The 25,671-nt window shown below is 42.4% G+C and overlaps 1 protein-coding gene across 2 annotated transcripts in view; it reads right to left on the bottom strand.

Annotated features, from left to right (window-relative positions):
• Nucleotides 1–1,703: 1,703 nt before the first annotated feature.
• Nucleotides 1,704–25,671, bottom strand: part of PSEN1 (presenilin 1) — a 51,158-nt gene continuing 27,190 nt past the window's right edge. For both annotated transcript variants that reach the window (XM_084629913.1, XM_084629914.1), the window contains exons 7-11: nt 15,764–15,862; nt 12,372–12,458; nt 9,220–9,393; nt 3,840–3,958; nt 1,704–3,378 (exon numbers count right to left, since the gene is read on the bottom strand). In XM_084629913.1, the coding sequence (XP_084486039.1) occupies nt 3,223–3,378; nt 3,840–3,958; nt 9,220–9,393; nt 12,372–12,458; nt 15,764–15,862 (635 nt within the window). In that variant the 3' untranslated portion in view covers nt 1,704–3,222. The remainder of the gene's footprint in view (nt 3,379–3,839; nt 3,959–9,219; nt 9,394–12,371; nt 12,459–15,763; nt 15,863–25,671) is intronic.

Genomic DNA, 25,671 nt, shown 5'->3' with positions numbered 1-25,671 from the left:
AACCACAACACTTACTGGTTAATCAAATGTGATAGACATGTTTGGAACACAGAGGAGAAAGATCCACAGCTACTGGGATAACACAATAAAAGCTAAGAGCTTCTGCAGACTAAGGTGTTGTCAACAGTGTTCTAATTTAGGAATCAATAACCCCCTCAAAGAGCTATAAAATATACCAGAAATCTCTGGATTATACAAAGTAGACCAGATTGAAATAATCCAACAACAAATTAGATTTGTATTTTTATGGAAGGCTAGAAGAGAAATTATGACAGGACTTAACTTCATACTTGTGCATTAAACTCCCAAATGCCAAGAAATGCAGAATGAACACTATTCTTAATTAACCCTTCTAGACCAAGTACTGAAGTGGTCTAGCATCACAAGATCGTATTCAGCACGTGTGCTACCGTACTTCAGTGTAAAAGGGCAAATCAAGGAAAGAGTTTCAATCTTACTTTTGTATCTCCAGGCTTTAGCAAGTGTACTCAAGGCTTAATGTTATTATATTGGTGTATAATCTCCACCACAACCTTCTGTAACATAGCTAGAAGTTAAAACTCCAGGATGGCAGAATTTTAGGCAGTGGAAGACTGGAAATTTAAATGTTTTGAAGATTCTGAGTTGTTCTTTAAGGGCCAGATTCAACACTCACTGAAGTAAATGGAAAGGTTCCCATTTACTTCAAACAGGCATTAGATTGGGCCTGAAGGGAGTCAGAGTTCCAGCAGTGACTATTTCAAACTCTGCATTTTACTAATAACTCTGTTAACTGAGACTTGGCTCAGATGTACAAATTGATGACAGTGATACCAACTTTTGGCAATCCTTTTCTATATAAACGACAAGCAATAGTTAGAATGCCCAACCAAAAAAAAACAGCTGAATTTCTCAGAGATTAATGCTGATGAAAGGAGCAAGTAACACCAGTAAAGAACACTCAAACTGCAGAAAACTTTGTATTAAAAATCCCATTTAAATGAAGTTCCACTCAAGTAATATCTGGGACAGTGAACTAGTCCTTACAATTACACAGGCAGTTCTGAGCTAGACAGCCAGAATGAGGTACCGAGATGTGGTTACTTTATTAATGCTATCCATAATGAATTCAACAGGCAAATGCAGCCACTACCTAGAATGCAAATACTTTCAGATTAGAAGAGTGTGCGCACCTTATTTGATGTAACTGCCCTGATTTGCAGATGCCAACATTCTGTGGCTAGTAGAGGTCACACTGAGCAATATACAGAAGTTCCCAGGACATTAAAGATGAGGCAGTTAAAGAAAGCAAAGCGTTCTTGGTATGCAACACAAATGCAAACACCTCACCATATTACCTAGTACTCAAACAGCAACTTGAGAATGTGCATGAAGTCTCAGTCCTACTACTACTCCATGTTTCTGAAGTTGAGCTCTTTCTGGAAGGGAAAAAGTTTGCTTCAGAGGCTCTGTTTATACTGGTTTTGTCCATTAGGTGTTTAGAAAGGACTCCAATATTAAGCTTATGTAAGCTGCAATGCCATCAACAGTCAGACCTTTCCATTCACCCTATGCTTGATTGAGGTCAGCTGCACCAAAACCAGGCTCTTTGCTTGCACAAAAAGTTTTTCTCCAATCTCATCCTCCCAAAAATGTCCTATTCTAAAAAAACGTTCACCAAACACCAAATCATGTTAGTTTTAAATAAACAACAACAAAACAAATTAAGGTGGGGTTATTAAGTTTAGTTTCAATTTTTCACTTTGTATAAAGGCAAACAACCCATGGGCCTCCTTTCAGCTCTTCTGGGACTCTCTTCTCCCTCAAGCTTCTCCAGGTTTTGCCAATCTCCTATTCCATCACGCCTCATTATAACTGGGAAAAAAGGCCATACTTTTTATTCCCAGGCAACACTAAGTGATGGCTCACTTGACTAATGAATATTCATTTATTAATACATTATATAAAATAAAATCACTCAGTGTTAGGTGTTAGCCTGAAATAAGCTTGAGCGGCTGATCCTAAAGCTTAACATGTAACAGAGAAGTCAACTGAATGTTACTTAGGAAAAACATTGCCCTTCATTTTAATTTGCTGTAATCCAGAGCCTTTCAACTATATGTTTTTGGAGAGAAAGGTTTGAAGGAAACAGCGGAATGCTACTAAAAATAACCCTCCATTTCTCTACACCTGACAACAGAAGGTTAAAATCCTGGAATGCTTTGGACGGAGATGCTGCTGCAAATGTCTGCCTATTTCATATGCCCAAAGATCCAGTGACGGAGAACGGGAATTTAGAGCAATGCAGTCCAGTGTGGCAAATGGCCATCTAAAGGCAGAGTTTGAATTGATGTTATTCTAGCAAAGATTAGCGAGACGACAAAAATAAATCCAGAAATTGTCATGTAATTTTAGTAAAGAAAATTTTAGAGTATTAGTCCTCCAACTTTTTACAAGGATCCATGTTAGGACCTCACGATTGACTTGTTCCAAACTATTCAGTCCAATCCTTGGTAGCTACATAAGAAATTGGCGGCAGCAGTACAGGATGCACGCTCTATGCTTGAGAATGCAAAGCGTTAGTAAATTTGAGTACAGGCTCTTGTTCCAGTGTGAAAATAAGCTTTTAGATTTATCAAAACCAAGTAAACTTAGGCACAGAGGCTATTAAGGGGTGGAACTCTCTTTAGGAGAGACTATTCTTTCTCCTTCGGTCCCATTGCTGCAATATCTGGCCCTTTCCTACTGACCCAAAGTGGGGTCAGGACTCAACTGGTGAAAAACATTGCTTTAAAGGTTTATTTTGGATTGACTCTCTTCAAATGTTTACATGTCAAATCAAACAACTTTGCTAACTTCTTTTGTTTAATTTCATGGCAGTCCTGAGTGCCTTCAGCGTTGGGAAAATATCAACCTGTACCCAGGGCTCACGTTGCTGGTAGAAGCATTAGCAACTTTTACACAGGTGGTCCTTATTACATGTTTACAATTCAGAAATTGCTTTTGACTTAATGGCATCCAAGTTAGTCCATCAATTGAGAAAAAACCCTTTTTACACAGAAGAATCATATGCTACCCAGTGCAGTAGCTCAGGAAAACATGGGAGGAAGTTGCAATGATTCAGGCCAGAAATCTTGAGCATTGAACTTCACTGTCATGTGAGGACCAAGTAAAAAATCCCTTTTTCCTCCCAGATTTTCTAGAGTCAATATAAACGTCCGTAGAATATCAACTTCAAGTGCGCTAGATATAAAACTGATGGAATGCTAGCTGGTCCATAAAGGGCTGCACCAAGTTATCTGTGGCAAAGTAGAAAACGAGCCCAAAGGTTATGGAGATTGGAAGAGCTGGTAAAGCCTTCTTAAAGATGGCAAGAAGCAGTAGAGTAAGGCACAGACCCTGGAAAGAAGGACAAGGAGACGTTACATGGTAAAACTCATGACAGCAAAAATATGTATTACAGAACACATCAAGATGAACGGCTCACAAAAGGGTTGGTAAATTACATTTTTTGCTTTTCCACACTGAGTGCTATTAATGTCAGGATTAACACTTACTACGCAAAGTAACTCACTAATGAGCCCACTCAGTAAAGCGCTGAAGCATATATTTAAAATCCCACTGAAATCAATAGGACATAAACATGAACTTAAGTGCTGTGCTGAATTGAAGCTTAAGTGACTGATCCTGCTCCAACTGAAATCCACAGCAAAACTTGCAGTTTAAGTCCATGATGGTAAGATCAGGCACTGAATAACCAATATGCAAAATCCCAAAGGAAAATATACAACAGCAGCCCCCTTGGCCACTGAAGAATGCACTGAAATATCACCACCACCACCACATTACATTATACTCACAATTAGTATAGCTACAAAACAGGCTAAAGTTGTGTTCCAGTCTCCACTTGCTGTAGCTGAGGCCTTGCCAACCAGAACACTGTAGAAAATGAAATCTCCTAAACCAAGCTTTACTCCCCCTGCAATGGTAAAAATATGGAAGCGTTACATAAAGACCCAAAACAACTCCCACAGCAAATGACTTCCATTGCACGTATCAGACAGAATAATCCAAGGAACCCAAAAGAAATTAGCAGATTCTTCTTGACCCTCCTGCTGCAGAGCTGTTCCAGTCTCCAATACACATGAATATGTCATGTTGCAGTTTGTCAGTACACTTCATTGTATCAAGTTATAAACAGATTAACTGTCACAAATCAAACACAAGAGACATTTTTTTACACATACCCCCTTTTTAGAATTAAGTTAGCAAGGAGTCAAAATGGGACGCTTGGAATCAATGAGAAGTAGAATTTTTTCAGAAGCTGTTTTAAAGCATCAAGGGAAGAAGCACTTATCTGCATGACTCTCTCTTCCAGATAAACACGGACATCAGAAAATGGAATTTAAAAGGGAAAAATGAATAGAATACTCAAACATAAAATGTTCTGGGAAAAAAGGATAGCCAAAACGCAGTTCACAGAGTTCTACGATGTAGCTGATTTCATCTTTCGTACAGAGGTGTGGCTAGGTCCCAACAGAGTACTCCATTTTGACACAAACGGGTCATTTCTAACATTTCTAGAGTAAAAAGGAGGACCTCTGCCCATTTGCTCCACTTTATGCAAATCAGAGGAGGTCTTCAGACTCCTAATAATTGCCAACGTGACTCTGAATTGAGCAAGTTTGGATGTTCCTGTTATATTTGTTATAGATCTAAGCCACTTTCAGTTGTTTCATTTTACAGCAACATTTTGCCAAAAGACTATTGCTATTATCTGGCCTAGTAGGCAGATGAGTCACTTGTCATTTTGGAGTTTCCACTTACATACCTTCCAGCTTACATATTACCAACACCCAGCAAAACATTCCAGTGACCTCTTGTGTCTTCTACAAATCCTTATTCTGATAGCTCTGAAAGGCTCTTTGTGTAATTATGATGCATCTTTCAGATTAAATGGATGTTTGTGGTTCTGCAGTACGTGGACCCTTCAAAAGTGCATGAGCCAATGTGCTCGTTTTTATGGTAATTACCACCTTGGCAGGGACTTTAGTAGCATAATATCCAATTAACAGCATTTCTGTAAAACAGAAGTAAAGAAGATTTCCTGTATATTTGTTCCACTACATAAGGCTCAGACAGCGCCATAGCTTTTTCAAAGCCTCTAAGTCAAGGCTGTCAAACACCCGGATGGTGGGCAAGATCCAGCCCCTTGGATACTCTCATCTAGCCCACAGCTCCCTTTCTCACAACAGTGCAATCCAGCTCTAGGCTCGTTCTGCAGGAACCAAGGGAGAGCTGGTGATTGAGTGGGCACCTGCTGAAGAGGAAGAGCTGAGGAGTGGGCTTATGCCTGATTGGCCACATGCAAGGAAGCCCCAGCCCCTTCCACCTCTCCTCTGCATTCCTCCTCCTGCTATGGCAGATGCCTCTGCATCTTCTGCCACCAGGACTGAGGCCCGTTGCTTCTGAACTTCCCTTGCCCCTCAAATTGTTTCTGTTCATCCTGGCCTAGTGGGAAGGGCCCCAGAGCTCTGCTACCCCAGATGAGGCACAGAAATCTAGGACTCCTCTTCTCCACAGCAGCTCCTCTCTCCTTCTCTCTTCTCCCTGTCTTTGTCCCCTTCTTCCCTTGCCCTCTCCTCATCTTTCCGTCAGGGTTGCTGATAACCCCATCAAGCCCTGCAGCACCAGGTTTATGGGAGTGGGTCCTCCTCTTCCCACCATGTTTTTCTTGCCACTGCTGCCTCCACCAACCAACCCAGCCGTCTGTTACTTTTCAGACAAGGGGAAAGGAAGAATTAACGTAGCTAAACAGATGCACTCTAGTCAGAGGAGGCTGGAAAACATGCTCCTTAGCGGTGAGGTTTGTTTCTCTGGCCCACAAACCCCAAGTCAAAGTACACTTTGGCCCTCACCTCAGACTTAGTTTGACCCTCCTACTCTAAGTTATAATTATTGGGTTTTTTTAGAGAGGTCCTCAACAGTTCCCTTCTGAACTCAAAGGAGTCCCCATATCTTAACCATTCCCCACATTTATTTTTCAGCCTAGGTCTACACTGAAAAATTAGATCAACCTAGCTACATCGCTCAGGGCTGTGAAAAATTTTGCACACTGTGTGAAGTAGACAGGTTGACCTAACTCCCCCGTGTAGACGCAGCTGGGTCGACAGAACAATTCTTCCGTCAACCTATCTGCTGCCTGGATGGATTATCTACATCGAAGGAAAAACCCCTTCCATAAAGGTAGGAAGGGTCTACACTAGAGCGGCACAGCTGCAGCGCCATAGCTGTGCTGCTGTAGTGTAGACATACTTCATTCGTATGAGGCTATGACCATTAGCTGGATGAAACGCTCTGCATCCCATCTGATCTTTGATTTGCAAGGTGGTTCCCCGTTTTGCAGGGACTCAGCATGGTTGCCCCTGAGCCTCTGCTAGCACAGGAGCGGGGTGTGACTGTACATCCCTTCCACTCAGTTCTTGTCCATGTTCACTAGAAATTTCCTGTGAATCTGGGAGGACTGCAGCTCAGGCTGCAACAAGTGTGGGGAGAAAACTCCTAGTCTGCCTTTAGACAGACAGTCCCATGAAGGACAGACTCCAGAAACCCTTTTCTTTACTACCTCTTAAACCTCTACAGTGGTTTCAGCTCTTTCAAACAGAGAGAGACAGTCCCAAAACCACAGGGTTTGTAGTAAATCAAGATTACTGGCGAGGCGAGGGGAGGGGAGGGGAGGGGAAAAGAGATCGATTAAAACAAAAGAAACAGTCTGCATAAAATAGCTAGTCTTCAACCAGGCAAAAGCCAACTTAGGTCACTACTGGAAATCAGAAGCACCTTACACTTCTCATCTCCCTGGAGTCCCTCAGTACCACCGCTCAGGTTACTCTGATCTGTTCACTGTGATCTCCCCTAAGACTTAACCATTATGTGTTTCCTAAATTCATTCAGGATCATGTTCACTGCTTTGGACCAATTCTTTTGGTTCTTGTTTATCCTGTAAGAACTTTTACAGTTTGGAGCCTTTTGAACATGTACACACACAATAGTCTCCCAGCCCCACTCCAACGTCTCATTTACAAAGATAGTTTCCCATACTCCTAAAGGCCATGCTTTCACATGCTGATTGTCTTGACTGGAGATGCCAATCTAAACCTAACTCAATCTGTCTTTAAAGAGACAGGTTGTATTGTTTTATAAGTCACCCTTCACTTTATTGTACTCTATCAGCTATGAAGCACTTTCAAATTAACACTGATCTGTCACAGAAGATACCAAGCTAGAGGCCAAGTGAAGCACTGCATGGCAGCACATTCCAATCTGACTAGATTACCAGGCTCCAAGAATATTAACAACTTTTTTTTTTTAACTCCTGGTGGAAAGGTTCATTGTTAAAACTAAAAAGTCATTTTGGAAACAACTTCCGAATATCTAAAACATCTAGAATTTCAGCTACTATTCAAAATTTAATTTCTCATCATATTGAGGTCTAATTTAATGGAAAAGGAAGTATTTGAAAACTAAAAGAATTATGCAGAGTTAGGACTAGCAGTTGTCCTGATCTCAGTTCTAAAGGGCTTTCAAGAGACAGCTGTAGAAGGAAATTAATGCCTTACCGTTACTTATCACTGACTACAGTGATTAATAATCCAAGCTCCAGAGACACATGCTAAACTTTAAGGGAAAAATTCAGTAGGAACCTTACTGCATGGATCCAGTACAGAATTTGTTTACTTACCTTTATTAGCAAAGTGACATTAAAAAAAAATACTTACAACATCCCAACTTACTCTTAAAAAACACGAAACTAGTGGGTTGCAGTAACAGACTGTATCACTGCTTGCTCTGCACAGTGATCACTGCATGCTAAAACAATTCTCTCTCAAGTCAAGTTGTGTTGAACAGTAACTTGATGAAAAGGGGAGTGTTGAGAATGCTGTCTTACCATGCTGAGATATTAAACATTTAAATACTGTTGCAGTGTATTAAACGCTCAGTGATCAGTGCAATGGCTACAAAGCTACTGCCACACAACGTGAATTTCCCAACATACTTCTAACAAGTTATTGCTGGCTGACAAGTATGACCAGCAGTACTGTAAATATGCTACTAGAACTACTGATTGGAGAAATAGAGGGAGAAAGACACACATCTTGGAACAATTTGTTATTTTCTTCATTTAAAATACCCACATGGGCAGGGAGAAAAAGTGCCTACAGCTGGGACAGGAGTCTAACACTTACTTTAAATAACAATCCATTCAGAAAACTATAACTGTCTACCAACACAGCCAGTCTACACATAAAAGAATTAGGTCAGTTGTTAAAAGACTAAAAATACACTCCACCCCACTCCCAAGATTCCTGTGCCCCTAAGTGTCCTTCCCAAAAGCTCTAGCAAAGAAAGAGGCTTTGCAGTTCACTCTGAAGGTCAACAGAGATTTGGGTTATTTTGGAGAAATGCAGGCAGTAAACTCCAAAGATGCGGTTATGAAATACACCCTACTAACATCCTACCACTTTCAACAAGTGCCTTCACAACTATGGCAGTAACGCACGGGGGGAGTCTGCCAGACAGGCAGGTCTGAAAATGCTTAGTGCTCTACAGGTCCAACACCACCTTAAATTCCACCTGGAAACGAAAAGCCTGCCTGTGCAGATCCCTGACTCCTGATGTTATGTGCTCACAGCGAGACACTACATTTAACAAGCAGGCTGCTACAGGGGGAAAAAACAAAAACTAAGCAAGCTGCAACATCCTGCATTGAACTTTGGTTTCTAATTAGACTTAACATTTAGTTTTGGGCAGAGTGTACTACGGTATTCTAATCTTGAGGTGACAAAAGGCATGGATCGCCGTTGCAAGGTCTGTATCCAAATGGATGACCATCTCTGACCATCAGCAGATTGAAAAAAGCCATTGAGGTCATTACTGTTATATGACAGTTTAAGCAGATAGGGAGCTAACACAGTTGATCAATAGCAAAATAAGAACAATTATCTCAATATCCCCCCTCTGCAGCATCTCAAACGAAAACGAACAAAGACACCTAAATGGAGCTCCATCCAGTCCTGTGAAGGTCATCAGGTGGATCAACATGTCCTCATCATTAGGGACTTTTCAGCCCGTCCTTGCAATACAGTGTACTATGTAAGTAACATATGAATGAATAGACACATTATCTTTAGCTGACTGAAAACCAAATGTACATTTATTCAGTCTTGGAACAATACTTACTCTCTTCTGGGTCCTCGCTGGCTTGGGAGTTACTAGGGAGAGCCTGAACAGCAGCCCGGGATTCAGGAGTTGATTCAAGTGGCCCTATTCGGGTATCCCTTTGTTGCTCCCATTCCGGATTGAAACCTCCGTCATCCATGTCAGCATCTTCATTCTGAGTCTGGTTCGGTGCGGCTCAAGGGAAGAAAACAATAGTATAAAACCTATTTCAAAAGTGTTTCTCATACAAAGACACTCCTGTTAATACAGTCAGACACATGGGGTAACTGTCCTCCTCTAGTCGGCACTGGTGAGACCTCAGCTGAAGTACTGTGTCCAAGGTTAGGTGCCACACTTTAGGAAAGATATGGACAAATTGGAGAGAGTCCAGAGGAAAGCAACAAAAATGATGATGAAAAAATGATGAAAGAATGGCCATAGTGGGGCAGACCAGTATCCTGTCTTCTAACAGTGGCTGATGCCAGATGTGTTAGAGGAAATGAACAGAACAGGGCAATTTATCAAGTAATCCAGTTCCATCTTCTGGTGGTCAGAGGTTTAGGGACACCCAGAGCACGGGGTTGCATCCCTGACAATCTTGGCTAACAGCCATTGACGGATTTATTCTCCGTGAATTTGCCTAATTCTTTACTAAGCCCAGTTCTACTTTTGGCCTTCATAACATCCCCTAGCAACAAGTTCCTATGTTGTGTGAAGAACACTTCCTTATGTTAGTTTTAAAACTGCTGCCTATTAATTTCATTGGGTGACCCCAGGGTCTTATGCTACGTGAAGGAATAAATAACACTGTCATTCATTTTCTCCACACCAGTTAAAATTTTACAGACCTCTATCATATCCCCGCTTAGTTATCCCTTTTCTGAACTAAAAAGTTCCAGTTTTTTTAATCTCTCCTCAGATGGAAACTAATAATTTTTGCTGCCTTTCTCTGTACGTTTTCCAATGTAATATATCTTTTTTAAGATGGAGTGACGTGAATGGCAGGCAGTATTCAACGTGTGGGCATACCATGGATTTATATAGTGACACTAAGATATTTTCTGTCTTATCTATCCCTTTTCTAATGGTTCCAAACATTTTGTTTGCTTTTTTGACTGCTGCTTCACATTGAACTGATGTTTTTAGAGAACTATCTACAATGACTCCAAGATTTCTTTCTTGAGTGGTAACAGCTGACTTAGACTCAGTCATTTTATATGTATAGTTGGTATTGTGTTTTCCAGTGTGTATTACTCTGCACTTATCAACAGTGAATTTCATCTGCCATTTTTGTTGCCCAGTCACCCAGTTTTGTGCAATCCCTTTGTAACTCTTCTCAGTCAGCTTTGGACTTAACTATTCTGAGTAAGTTTGTATCATCTGCAAATGTTGCCACCTCACTGTTTACCCCTTTTCCAGATCATTTATGAGTATGTTGAAAAGAACTGGTTGCAGTTCAGATCCTTGGGGGCAGTCCGCTATTTACTGTGAAAACTGATAATTTATTCCTACTCTTTGTTTCCTATCTTTTAACCAGTTACAGTGAGATTGTTGATGCAATATGAGGTTACAGCAAAATGTCATCCCATTATATCATGATCTGACATGACAACATGAGGACATTTTGTCAGCAGAATGTCTTTGACTCTCTCCAGTGAGACAACAGCTCTATACCACATGCTCACTGGATGGGAGCCCTTAGAAAAGGGAAGAAAGCAGAACCACTCAGTGTTGTACAGAAATCTGTGAATGGACTATCAGGAAACCTGATCAAATCCTGCCCTTTCAATGTGGCCTTATTCTTTAAGCTCTCATTTTATAAACTTTGCCTTTCCCTGCACATGGATGTTGCCTTACCACAACTGTCCTCTGCACTGAACTGAGCTCAGTCAGTACAGGAACTCCTCACTTAACATTGTAGTTATGGTCCTGAAAAATGCAACTTTAAGCGAAACGATGTTAAGCGAATCCAATTTCCCCATAAGATAATGTAAATGAGGAGGTTAGATTCCAGGGAAATTTTTTTCACCAGACAGAAGACTGTATACTTTTTACATATATATATACATACATACACACACACACACACACACACACACAGAGTATAAGTTTTAAACAATTTAATACTGGTACACAGTGATGATGATTATGAAGTTTGGTTGAGGTGGAGGAGTCAGAGGGTGGGATATTTCCCAGGGAATGCCTTAGTGTTAAATGATGAACTAGCAATTGGCTGAGCCCTCAAGGGTTAACTCTCACACTCTACAAGGCAGCAGGAAAGGAGGGAGGGCAGTCAGAGAGAGACAGAGACACACACCCTGTGTGTGTTTGAGAGACAGAGATGTGCATTTCCCCTTTAATTATGAAGAGTGGGGTCAGAAGTACACTGCCTTGTTAATTAGATCAGGAAGCTGAGAGGGACCACAGCTGCTGCTGCCTAAGGCAGCAGCTCCCTCATCCCTGTGTCCCCCCCTGCTCTATGGAAGATGGGGTAAGCAGGGTGCAGGAGCTGGGGGGGAGAGGGACACCTTGACATTAGCCTCCCTCTTCCCCCCCCCCCCCCCACGGCAAGCAGGAGTCTCAGGGAGCAGCTCCAAGACAGGGGGCAGAAGCAGCACATGGCAGTGGGGGGAGGGACAGCTGAACTACCGGCAATTGACAGCCTGCTGAGCAGCTGCTGCACAGGGAATTTAAGGGAGCAGGGAGCTGATAGGGGTCTGCCGATCCACCCTGGTTCCAAGCCCCCACCAGCTAGCTGCAACGGGCTGCTCTCCCTGCAAGCAGTGGACAAAGCAGGCGGCTGCCAAACGGCATTATAATGGAGCATTGCACAGCTTTAAACGAGCAGGTTCCCTAATTGATCAGCAAGGTAAACATGTTAACCGGGACAACTTTAAGTGAAGAGTTCCTGTACTTGTTGAGACAAGTCTCTTAAAAAGAAACCAAGAGTTCCATAATAATGAATAGCTGCAAGAATATTAATTGCATATTAACTGAACATCATTTGCAGTCAAGACAGATTATTTCTAGTGGGGCTTTCACTCTTAGGGAGTGGAGAACCATTTGTTGCCCGGTCTGTGCAAAAAGTGTGTTTAAAAAGCTCCATCTGAAAGCAGGGACAGTTCTCTGTGAAGATGTTCTATAGTAAGAAAACATGCAAAAGAAATCCTCACCTTGTTTATCGTAAGTGGAGCTTTTGGAAGCTTTCCGTTGGGCTTCCGGGTCTTCCTCAGCCATGTTCACTAGCCATATCATCGTTGCTATTGAAGAAAACACGCTGGTCAACATGCGCCAGCAGACAAACTCTGGTCTCAGCATTGGGCTATCGTTTCTCTACCACCTTTTTTGCTGCAACTATCTTCTGTCACAGGCAGTTTTACTTCCTTTTAAACTACTTAAAAGCATACTAACAGATGGGATTAAGTCAGTTTCAGCTACAACACATCTTCTAGATCTGACTGGATACAGACTGGTCATAATAAATGTTATAAAAATGGTAAGTTGCAGCTGCCTTAGAGATACAGTTTCCTTTTAAGAGTACACATTGAAAAACTGAACTGAACTGATGATTCTCCTCCTACTCTCCTTTACAGAAGCAACCAGATTTTCATTTGGAAGTAGAATGACTGGTATTGAAGTAGCACCAGTTTACACAGGCAGTGCTGGTAACTGAATCTATAGAAGTTATTTTTCTTTTTAAAAGGCTTGTCACTTCTCCTGTTCTTTTACAATTCAACTGTATTCAATTTAAGTTGTTTATTTTAAGTTCAAGTTTGTTGTTTCCCAGCCCTAACTTCCACTTCTTGGCATACAGAAGGGCTGAGCCAGCTATTGGCGGATATTACTAGTACAAACAGAACTAAGATGCATCCGATGACGTGAGCTGTAGCTCACGAAAGCTTATGCTCAAATAAATTGGTTAGTCTCTAAGGTGCCACAAGTACTCCTTTTCTTTTTGCGACTACAGACTAACACAGCTGCTACTCTGAGAACTAAGATTGACAGATAAGTCAACCCTCACTCCACCCAACTCTCTCCCCCCACCACACTTCTCTCCTAAGCAGCCAAATGGAGTCTACAACATAAGACATTTCTACTGTGCTTGACATTTTAATATGTTTTCTGAATCAACATGATATTTGCTAGGTTTTCAGGACATCATAGTATCTCAAAGCTAGTATGTATGGAAAATGTCAGTGGTGGATACCCTAACAAATCAGATCTCCAAGTAACAATTGTCTGATGAGTTGGACATCACCACATACACCCACCCTTCTATATCTGAGATGGCAATACCTAGGTAATAAACTGCATTTATCATGCACTTCTGGCCAGCTTTTAAAACACTGATCTTTAATGTTGATTTTTTTTATTTTGGATAAAAACATGGCAATTCCTCTTAAACAACTAGAGTCTTTCATTCAATGTCAAAGTATTTTGGATTTTTTATAGCTTGCTTTCTATAGAGCCTTTCAGATGATCTCAAACAGTTCCCCCCCCCCCCCCGGCCACAAAACAAGCCTCACAACACCCCTGCGAGATAGGTATTGGCCCCATTTTATACAACACAACTGAGGCAGGGGGATGACCAGATAGCGAGTTAATGTCAGAGCTAGGAAAAAGACAACTCCTGACTCCCTGTCATCCCACAAGACCACAGTCCCTCTCCCAATTGTAAGGTCTTACCCAGTCAGCTTTCTTGTAGTGTTAAAATATGTAAGCGGTTTAACCAGATGTTCTGAATTTATCCAGTCTGAATGAACAGTGCTTAAAAAGCTCTATACACTCCCAGTAGCCAGAAATCAATATGCAAGATAAGCAGGAATCCCCAATAGTGAGCTCCATGGATGATGCCCTGGTGAGAAGACCAGCTGCTGGTAAGGGAGAGGAAGCTGGCATTACCATAGTGGACCTCACTAGGGGGCTCAGGTTTTTTTAATCAGTTTCCAGCTGCTGGGTACCTGATTAGTCTAAAATATGGCTGCTGGAAGGGAGAAATAACTCTCTTCCCACTATCTGAGAGACTCTTAGCTGCTGGAGGTGAAAGTGTGTGTCTGGTACTTTATCTTCACCTGGCATTTTAGTTTCAGTTCTCCTCCTCTTTCATCCCAGAGTTTTCCTGAGCAGCAGCAAAGTAAAATTGGTTGATTCTTGACAATTTCATGGCTGCTCCCAGGATTACCAACAGCAGCAGTGAAACTGATCAGATTTGTGCTAGTTTTACATTGCTGCTGCTTACTAGAGCTGGGCAAATAACTGATTTTTTTTTGGTTCTACTTGAGCCAAATCTAAAAATTTGGAAAAAACGTTGGTGAATTTCAACCCAAAAAGGTCTTGTTTCCAGGCATTTTTAAAGGCCAGATTCACAAAACTGCCAGAGGTAGTTGTGGTCCTTACCTTATAACTTTTAGCTCAATGGTTAAGACATTCACCCAGTATGGGGGGGACCTGGGCTCAATTCCTCCATTTGCCTGATATGGAGCCAGGACTTGAACTTGTGTCTTCCCCAACTCTGAGGAGAGTGCCTGGACTATAGAACATCCTGAGACAGGTCTCTCTCCTATTGAAGCTATCCCACTTTGTATAAAATACTTGAATAGTTATTGGAACATAGAGAGAAAGTAAGAACCACTCTATAGCTCAGTGGTTAGGGCACCCACCTGGGACGTGGGAAACCCAAGTTCAAATCTTTGCTCCAATGCATAATTATGTATACAAGGTAGAACAATTTCAACAGGAGAGACTGAGAAAGATCATAACACAATATCCCAGAATACACCAAAATATAGCCTAGTGATTAGATGGGGGGATGAGGAGAGACCCAAGTTCAAGTCCCTGCTCCATATCAGCTGGGGGACGGATTGAACTAGGTCTCCCACTTACTGGGTGAGTGCTCTAAGCACTGAACTAAAAGTTACAAGGTGGGCACACCCCACATATACTTTGTGAATATAGCCTAAACATGTTTTTGGGTTAAAACTAGTTTGCAGATTTGTGTCAAAATTGCAAATAATTTCAGGTCGACAAACTATGAGCAATACCAGAAGCAGACACACACAGAGAACACAGAAGCAGTTCACATTTAATAAGGTATTCCTTGCAACCATAAGCTAGAAACATAATTTTTAAAAGTCTGAAGAAAATTGGTTTCCTGCAGGAATACATGGGATAGGATCCCCTCGCTCTGTGGTGAGTAGATTGTTTAAGCCCTGCAAATGGATATATATTTCTAAACAGAACCAAAGCCTACCCTAAGCGTGCTACAGTCACATTCTACGGATGCTGTTTTGGCCAGACCAAGATCCTTTACCATTTTTTACCATTTTAATTTAAAAAGAACAATGTGTGCTGTTTTTATCTTGGAATATCTTATAAAGAACATATTTCAGGTTTCTGAGTAAATAGCAAATTAAGAATTGAGGCCCAAGGAAATGAAATGTGATCTCCAGCTGCACATGCAACAGAACATATTAAAGCAAAGGAAGCCAATGGGATGATTACATCTCCTTTCCTCAAGGTCAGGCAAGAGATTACAAATCTAAAAGCTTTAACGAAATATACTCACAGGAATAAATAAGTGCTGGGAAGAGTGTTTCATTTCTCTCTTGAGCTGTTTCAACCAACATACGAAGAGGACCTTTAGGACATAGGACAGCAACCAGATCTGCAGGGGAGAGCACACAGAAAAGATCCTGTACTACAGTATTACAGACTTGGTTTGTAAAAAGTTTTTATGTGAGAGTGGCTGCAGGGATATGGTAATGGGATACCCTCCAAGATGCTGCCTGGAATATAGACCAGGTTAATGAGTTTGTCCCAGTCCTGTTTTCAGTGATAAGATACAAGTCCAGTGGATGTAGATATTGATGGTAAATAGAGTTGATAGTTTATTATATCTAAATTATGTGGCAGGGACCCACCCCCTGTCAAGCCCTCTCCCCTATTCACTATATCCCTCAATTCTACTGCCACTTTTAATGTCTGGCATACAGCAGCGTCAGTGCATGCCGCACACTTGCTCACTGTAGGAGGTGCAAGAGTGGAAGACTGACTGGTCAGAAGTCTGAGCCTTTGGCATAAACACACATGTTTTCCATGTTTAACTTCTATGATATGCAAGTGCATGGTTCTCTTTGGTTCCTTCATGTTCCCCAGGGTCTGTTGCGTTCCATCCATTTTAGGTACTTACATGATCCCCCCCCCCATCACTGCAGTAATTGAGTGCTTCTTTAATGTATTTATCCCCACACCACCCCTATGAAGCAGGGCGTTATTATTATTCCTGCTTCACAGACTGAGAATTTATGCACACATGCTGAGTGACATGCCCTTGGTCACACAGAAACTCTGTGGAATTGAACCCAGGGAACTGAGTCCCAAAACAGCGCCATAAACCACTGAGCCATCCCTGCTGGCTCCAGTCATCAGGGCACACAGGGAGAAGAGCCCTACTCCCAAGAACTTTAGGAGTAAAGACACTTATAACTCTGTGGCCAGCTGGACTTAAACCCTGCAGCAGGGCTCCCTGGTTTCTCCAAGAAACTGGAAATTATGGCAAATTCAGATAAACTCAAATATTGGAAATTTTAATAAATTAAATAAGAATGCAAATACAGTGGAGTTGCATCTTACGCGGGGGTTAGGTTCTAAAGTCAGTGTGTAAGGCTAAAATAGTGTATAATCAAAATTACCCTTGAAAATCCCTTAAATCGCCCATAAAGTACAGTATACTGTACATGGTTTTGTGTATACAACCCTGTACAGTAATATGTATAAATGTATAATGTATACAGTAATGCACAATTTATAAGAGTACATATGCAAAATATAATTTTACAGTACTGTATTTTTAATTACAGGGGGGGTAATTACAGGGGGTCACTGGGACTTGATGTCGAGCCAGGTGACAGAGAGCTTGGGTGACGGAGAGCGAGTCATAGACGAAGTGGTTGGCTCTGGTTCAGCTCAAGAAGTTGATTGCATTGACTCATCTGATGCTGGTTGTTTTTCCTTGAAAAAACATGGTGATCGGCAACTGTCGCTGTTTTTTGAGCTGCTCATACATTTCTTGATACAGTCTCAAAGTGTCCGTAATACAACGTGTGATTTTGAGGCTGTGTTCCATAGAGGGATCGTATTCAAACATTAAATCATTCTTCATTGACAGATGCAGCTTCACCAGTAGTCTGCACGTTTTTGAGGTTGAAGAGGTTCCTAAAATTGTTAAGCCAACCTTGGCTGGCTTTGAATTCCTTCTCATCAGAAGGCTGTCCCTCTTCAGCGGGAGGTTTGAACAGCGCGTAGAGGCTAAGAGCCTTTTCTTGCAACATGTTGGCATCGATTGGCACACGTTTACGGTTCATGTCTTCCAGCCATAAGTTTAATGCCTTTTCAGTCTTCACTAAAGTCTTATCATGCACCTGGCTCATCACTTGAGCAGTTATTGGAGCATTTGATGCCACAGCTTGATGAATTTCTCTCTCTAATCTTGATGGCATGGATGCTAGATTCATTGCAGCCATATTTACATGCCACGTTGGAGACTGACATACCGTCTCTCAGTAAGTCCAGCACAGCCAGCTTTTCCTCCAGCGTTGGAACAGATCGCTGTTTCTTCGGTTGAGCACCAGATGAAGTAGTTGGCTTGCGTTTAGGGGCCATGTTGTATGAAAAATACGTATCTTTAAACTCTAGAATCACACTCTGAGAGGCACGCGGGAACTGAGAGAACAGCAGATTCACATCTACTATCTCACCCTCACTCTGGGGCATACGCTCATTGAGCGGAATGGTGGGCAGAATCGCCCGCACTATTTACAGGTATCTTGTTACGTTTCTTTTTTTTTTTTTTTTTGCCGAGCGCATATAGTTGAATTTGCGTAAGTTAAATACGCATATGATGCGACTCACCTGTACACTAATTAACATATCTGGAGCTATTCTGACATTACTTTTGACGAGCTATTACTTTTTCATGCTGTCCCCAAACTGTTGTTTTTCAGCATGCTGTATATTTTTAAACTCAGACCATGTAGTTTCATCACAGAAGCTGGCAGAGGCACGCTTGGGGTTTTGATGACTGGGTAGTAAACAATACAGCATCTGACAATTTTGGCAACCAGGAAGCAGCTGAAGCTTTGTGTACTGGGGAGGGTGTGAATTCCTCTCCCTCCCTTGTAGGCAGGGATGGGTGTAACTTCAAATTTGAAGCAGGATTTCATTCCAAATTCCTCATTCCACACCCTTGCTGCCCCACTGCACTCCATCACAATACCTATGGAATATCCACCTCAGCACTTGGGGATAAGCACTCAGTCTTGAGGTTTCTGCTAAAATTATAATAAACGGACAACTCTGAAACCTAATGATGACATTGTTGATGTTTGGATTGTTAACAGTCCATTGCGCACACATTGTAAAACATCTGGTAGATCAATAAAGAAAGGTGAATCACTTTATGATAACGGGAGTCCTTTGAGATGCATGGTCCCTATGGCTATTCACTGCTCCCACAACCAGAAATTCTTCATTAGCAGTGTCTGTTGGTCCACACCAATGCACTGTGTCTCTTCGCGCTGCAAAGAGAGGGTGTGAGGGGTGGGGCAAACCAACTGCCTCTCCAATTCCGACTCTGCTGTGAATCACGTGAGAATCCAAAGCAGAAGGGAAGGAAGGTGGATTGTGAATACCCATAGGAACCACACATTTCAAAGAACTCCTGTTACTATAATGTAAGTAACTTCCCTTTCTTTGAGTGCTAGTCTCTATGGGTATTCACTATGAGCGACTCCCAAGCAATGCCTATTGAGAAGGCAAGTGCGAGGAAGAGCTTTGCACCATGGGCGGTGCGCAATGGAGGCTGCGGGAGGCTAAGCCTCCCCAAACCTCACGCCACTGGGGGAGGAGGAATGGTGGATTTGGGGCCCCCAGAAAAACTGCCCCACCCCACCACAGCCCTGGGATGAGGGCAGGGGCACAGACCTTTTTTGCTCTCACAGCCACAACAGGGAGAAGGAGGGGGGTGAAGCAGTGAGTGGGGGCAGGGCCTTGCGGGGGGAGAGAAGAGGCAGAGTGGGGGCAGGGCTGCAGGTGGAAGGGGCAGAATGGGGGAAGGGGTCCAGACTCTCAGCCCCAGCCAGAGCCAAGAGCTGTGTGCAGTACCAGCCAAGGCTGAGAGCTTGACTCCAGCTGGGGACGAGCTCTTAGCCCCCATCCTCATAGCTCTGACTGAGCCCCAACCCAACCCACCCCACCCCCTGGTCAGGGCTGTGGGGGGGTTGAGAACAGCAAGCGGGGGTGTGGCCTTGGAGGAAAGAGGCAGGGCTGGGGGCGAGCCTCTCCAAGGGGAAGCTTCAACCGCCACCCATGCTTTGCACCACAGTTAGCAAGATTGGAGAAACGAAGGAAGCCTCCTCAGCTGAGGCTTGAATCAGGGAATAGTGCCTGGTAACATGCCAACAGAGCCAATCTGCCAGTCTATAGGTTTCCAAGAGTGGGACTCCTTGAAAGGATGCCACCGAGGCAGCTTGCACTCTGGTAGAGTGAGCCCTGACAGACTGGGAAGGAGGGACTACTGCCCTCTCACAGCAGAGAAAGATTCAGAATGGATTTCCAGCTGTGAGTCCCTGGAAAGACATCGCCTCTCCCTTCATCCTCTCAGATATGGAGACAAATAGTCATGGAGATCTTCTAAAGTGCTTTGTCCTATCCAGACTGCATGCCCCCAGGGCTCCAGCATTACGTTTCCTGCCTCTATATTCTCTAGGTCTTCAGTTAAAAAGAAAAAAAAAAAAGTGAAGTGGAGTGTCCAGTTCAAATGAAAGTCAGATGGAACCTCAAGGATGAATTCGCAGTCCAGTCTGAGGGATACTCTGTCCCTGTGAAAGACAATATAAGGCAAGGGCCCTGAGGGCCCCTAAGCTCAACTACTCTCTTGGCTGAGGTGATGCTGTGAGGATGGCTACCTTCATTGATAAAAGTAAGAGGCAGCACGAAGCCAAGAGTTCAAAGGGCAGTTTCATGAATTGGGAAAGCTGTAGGTTCAGGTTCCAAAACAGAGTAGGTCTTGATACCAGTGGGAACATTCTGACGGTGCCTTTTAAGAACTTGACTGTTGTGGAATGGGTGAAAACCCTCTACCAGAGGGTAAAAGGCATTGATAGCTGCTAAACAAACCCTTAATTTACTAATGGATAGGCCTGTGACTTCAAATGAGAGGAGACAGTCCAGGATAAGAGGAATGCCAGATTCCTCTAGAGGCAAATTGCGCCTGACACCACAGGGAGAACCACTCCCACTTGGCAGTGTAACACTTTCCCACAGAAGGTTTTTTGCTTTTGGAAACGAACAGGACTTTCTTCAAGCAGGATCTCTCTAATTCTGTCATCCATCCAAAAACAAAGCTGTCAGGTGAAGGGCTGCCAGTTTGGGATACCTGGTGCCGCCCTTGTTTTGTGATCATAGGTCTGGAAATGAGCACCTTCTGTTGTCCTGGGTTGCAAAAAGTTGGAAGATGGGGATCCCCAATGGGAAAAGATTCATTGGGTGACAGACAGGTAGAGCTCCCACTTGTGAAAATGCCTGCTGAGGCTATCTGCTAGGGAATTCATTACCCCAGGCAGATGCACTGCAGAGGATGATCTGGTGCTGGATGCACCAGTTTCAGAGGTGTACCACCTCCCTGCAGAGCGATGCAAACCTTGATCCTCTCTGTGTGTTTATATACTAAGCAGTGGTCACACTGTCTGATCTTACCTGGACCCGAATGGATTGAATGAAGGGGAGGAATTGTTTGCATGCTTCGTGGACTGCTTGAAGCTTGAGTCGGTTGACCTGGTGTATGCACTTTTAAGAAGTCCAGGAGCCCTGAGCTATCTGGTCACCCAGGTATGCCACCCCAGCCTCAGAGGGACACATCTGTCACGAGTGTCTTTGTGGGTGGGGCAGAAGCAAAGGGAAACCCCATCACACACAAACACTCTCTCTCTATTCCCATCAGCTGAGAGATAGCCAGACATTGGGAGGAAGCGTGACTCTCTTATCCAAGGAATCTCTTTGGGACAGACCTTACTCAGCCAAACTTGGAGCCTGCATAGGTGAAGCCTGGTGAAAGGGGTCACATGGACGCATGCAGCCACGTGGCCTAGAAGTACCAAGCAAGACCAGACTGCCATCTGAGGACCGAGACAGATTGGCTACCAAGCTCTCATTGCGAAGAATCTGTACTGTGGCTACACATGAGTCTACGACCGCTCCAATAATATCTATAGTCATTATGGGTGTTAAAGTGGACACTCCTGTATTTACTTGAAGTTCCAAGGAGTGGCATATGTATAGCAGGGCAGCAATTGCTATTCGTACTCCTGATATGATTGCCCCTTGAGGAGCCAGTGACATAGACTCACAGGGTTGGTGCTATAGCCCCAGCTTTGGAACAGTCGGTTTGGATTCTCTAAAGTAACATTACAATTTAAGAGAATAGGTAAGTGGAGCGTACAGAGGTATTGTATAGAACGTGCAAGTCTCACACAGGCTGCCAACTTGCCTGCTCCCCCTTGAACAAGAGAAAGCGTGAATATTTATATATGGAGAGTTTGAAAAAACTAGGATTATTCATCTTGGAAAAAAGGAGTATTCGCAAGGATTTGACTGAGGTATTCAAAGTGATGAGCAGCATAATGAAATATGAGCAGCCCCCTTTTTCATCAAGTCCTCTGGTTCTTGTACATGGGACAATGAATGAAACTAAAAGAAGTAAATATAAAATCAAAGGAGGTCACTGAACCAGACATATCAATAAAGCTGGTCATAAGAGTATAGCAGTAGGAATACTCTACCGACCACTTGACCAGGATGGGCATTGTATTATGCTCAGGGAGATTATAAAGGCTACATAAAAAGAAAAGCCAATAATAATGGGGGATTTCAACTATCCCCATATTGACTGGGAACACATCACCTTGGGATGGGATGCAGAGATAAAATCTCTGGACATCATTAATGACTGCTTCTTGGAGCAGTTAGTCCTAGACCCCTCAAGGGGAGGGGCAATTCTTGATTTAGTCCTAATAGAGCACAAGATCTAGTCCAAGAGGTGAATACAGCTGAACTGCTCAGTAACAGCCATCATAATGTAATTGAAGATAACATTCTCATGGGGGGCGGGGGGAGAGAAGAAACCCATCACAGTCGCTTTTAACTTCAAAGAAGGGGAATTACATAAAAATGAGGAAGCTAGTTAAACGGAAATTAAAAGGAACAGTCACAAGAGTGAAATGTCTGCAAACAGCATGGAAATTTAAAACATCAGAATAGAGACTCAAACTAAATGTATACCCCAAATAAAAAAAACCAAACAAACTGAAAGAGAACCAAAAAAAAAGTCACCATGGCTAAACAGCAGAATAAAAGAGGTGGTTTAGAGACATCCTTTAAAATTGGAAGACACATCCTACTGAAAACAGAAAGGAACATAAATTCTGGCAAGTCAAGTGTAAAAATATAATTACGCAGGCCAAAAAAGAATTTTAAAGAGCAACTACCAAAAAGACATAAAAACTAACAGCACAAACTGACAGAAAAATCAGTGCAGCCACTGGATGATCAAGGTGCCAAAGCAGCACTTCAGGAAGACAAGACCGTTGCAGAGAATCTAAATCAATTCTTTGCACCAGTTTTCACTGCAGAGGACATGAAGGAGATTCCCATACCTGAGCCACTCTTTTTTAGGTGACAAATCTGAGTAACTGTCCTAGTCTGAGGTGTCAATAGAAGAGGTTTTGAAACAAACTGATAAATTAAATAGTAGTAAGTCACCAGGACCAGAATGTATTCACCCAAGAGTTCTGAAGGAACTCAAATATGAAATTGCAGAACTACCACCTGTGGTATGCAACCTATTGCTTAAATCAGTTTCTATACCAGATGACTGGAAGAAAGCTAATGTAACACCAATTTAAAAAAAAAAAAACACTCCAGGGGTGATCCTGGCAATGACATGCCATTAAGCCTAACTTCAGCACAAGGCCAATTGTTTGAAACTAAAATAAAAAACAGAATTATCAGACACCTAAATGAACTTGATTTGTTGGGGAAGAGTCAACACAGCTTCTGTAAAGGGAAATCATGCCTAACCAAAATATTAGAATTATATGAGGGAGTTCAAAGCATGCGGACAAGGGTGATTCAGTTGATTAGTGTACATGGACTTTCAGGTTTCAGAGTAGCAGCCATGTTAGTCTGTATCCACAAAAAGAAAAGGAGTACTTGTGGACTTTCAGAAAGCCTTTAACAAGTTCCCTCACCAAAGGCTCTTAAGCAAAATAAGAAGTCAGGGGATAAGAGGGAAGGTCCTCTCATGTATCAGTAACTGGTTAAAAAATAGGAAACAAAGGGTAGGAATAAATTATCAGTTTTCACAATGGAGAGAAGTAAACACCGGGTCACCCAAGGAACTATGCTGGGACCTGTGCTATCCAACTTATTCATATATGATCTGGAAAAGAGGATAGGATATAAAATTACTGAAGATAGATCCCTTTGTAACTCTTCTCAATCAGCTTTGGATTTAACTATCTAAACTGGGTGACTGAGCAACAAAATGGCAGATAAAATTCAATGTTGCTAAGAGCAAAGTAATGCACAATGGAAAAAATAATCCCAACTATACACACAAAGCGATAAGAACCATTAGCAAAGGGATCGATAAGATGACAAAATATCATAATGCCACTATCTAAATCCATAGTATGCCCACACCTTGAATACTGTGTGCATTTCTGGTCACCCCATCTCAAAAAAGAAATATTAGAATTGAAAAAGGTACAGAGAAGGGCAAAATCAACGATGAGAAGTATGGAACAGCTTCCATCTGAGGAGAGATTAAAAAGACTGGGACTGTTCACTTTACAGAAGAGAAGAGTAAGGAGGGAGATGACAGAGGTCTATAAAATCATGACTGGTGTGGAGAAAGTGAATAGGGAAGTGTTATTTACCCCTTCTCATAACACAAGAACCAGGGGCACCCAATAAAATTAACAGGCAGCAGTTTTAAAACAAACATAAGGAAGTACTTCTTCACACAATGCAGTCATCCTTTGGAACTCATTGTTATGGGATGTTGTGAGGGTCAAAAGTACAACCGGGTTCAAAAAAGAATTAGATAAGCATCTGATAACCGTGGAATTCACCCCTACCAGGCTGAAAATAGTCCAAATGTGGTGACCTTCAGGTCACGCTGTGAAGCCTGTGTTCCTTGGGCTAGCACTCAGGGAAGGATAAGGTGCTCCGAGTGTGGGGTTTCTTTGGGGAATCCGAGGGGTGGGGATTATTATTATTATTGGGTAACTGCCTATTTTATATTGGACAGGAATTGCTGCTGTTTGTTATTGTTATGGAGTGTATTTCACATGGATGGGACAGTCTTGTCTAAACATCTATGTTGTTTAAAGTGAAATAAATGAAATCTTATGACTACTAACCCTTGGGTTCATGCCAGCTGTGATACAAGGGCTTAATAAGCAGTTGACCTATGAAAGCCAAGGAAGACTCTCCCTACCTCATTCATAAACTGGGTCAACCAGCTAGTGCTATGTGCATAAGGAACATTTTCACCTTCTTCTGAGGCATCAGATACCTAAGGACAATACTGGCCTAAGATGGACAAAGGGCCAATCAAGTCTGATTAATCCTGTATTTCTACAAATATGGAGAAAAAAAACAAACCGGACGCTCACCTTTCCTGCTATCAGGGAATTTCAGACTCTGTGTCCATCTGCAGTTAAAATTCACTTCTGCGTTTCCAAATTAATTCAAACTCTTTATGAGCAAGTTTGCACTGATACTCCTCTTTGCTATAAGAAATTTCGATTATACACTAGGAGCTAGATTATACACAAACACATGCTTGCGCTAGCTCTTGTCTTGGTCACGTGAGTATCAACAGAAGTGTAGCATGGCTAGTGGAGGTATGGCTGAGCCACGCCAAGTACAAACACACCCAAAACCAGGGGTTAGGTACTCGGCACAGCTCAGCCTCTGTTGCCATGATCCATGCTACCACCGCTTCATTGCTACTTATTCTCGCGCTAGCTCTCATCAAGCTAGCGTGAGCATGTGTACACAAGCAGGGGAAATCATACTCCTAGCTTGTCATGTAGACGTAACCTTAGCTATTCTGGCCTATTATGTAAACCAAATCAGTCTTTGAGACATCTGCCCTTATAGCAAGATCATGAATAGCATAAAATACAGAGTACCATTCCTACTGAAGGGTTTCAGTGCCCTTTAAAAGTGTATGATAACTGTCTGAGACAGGTTATGTGATCTCTAGATATAGTTTATTGCAGCCTTCTCTGGGATGAAACAGAATATGTGATAATCTAGAAAAGGAAATGACTACTATAGCAATTTGAACTGTGGGAGAGTGTTTAACCATGCCATGACTAGATCCTCCTGTGTGAAGGGACTTTTCCC

This window comes from Lepidochelys olivacea, assembly GCF_965140295.1.
Source record: "Lepidochelys olivacea isolate rLepOli2 genome assembly, chromosome: 6".
NCBI classification, from domain to species: domain Eukaryota; kingdom Metazoa; phylum Chordata; order Testudines; family Cheloniidae; genus Lepidochelys; species Lepidochelys olivacea.
The sequence above is the reverse complement of the archived record's forward strand: the minus strand, read 5'-3'. Positions and strand labels throughout refer to the sequence as shown.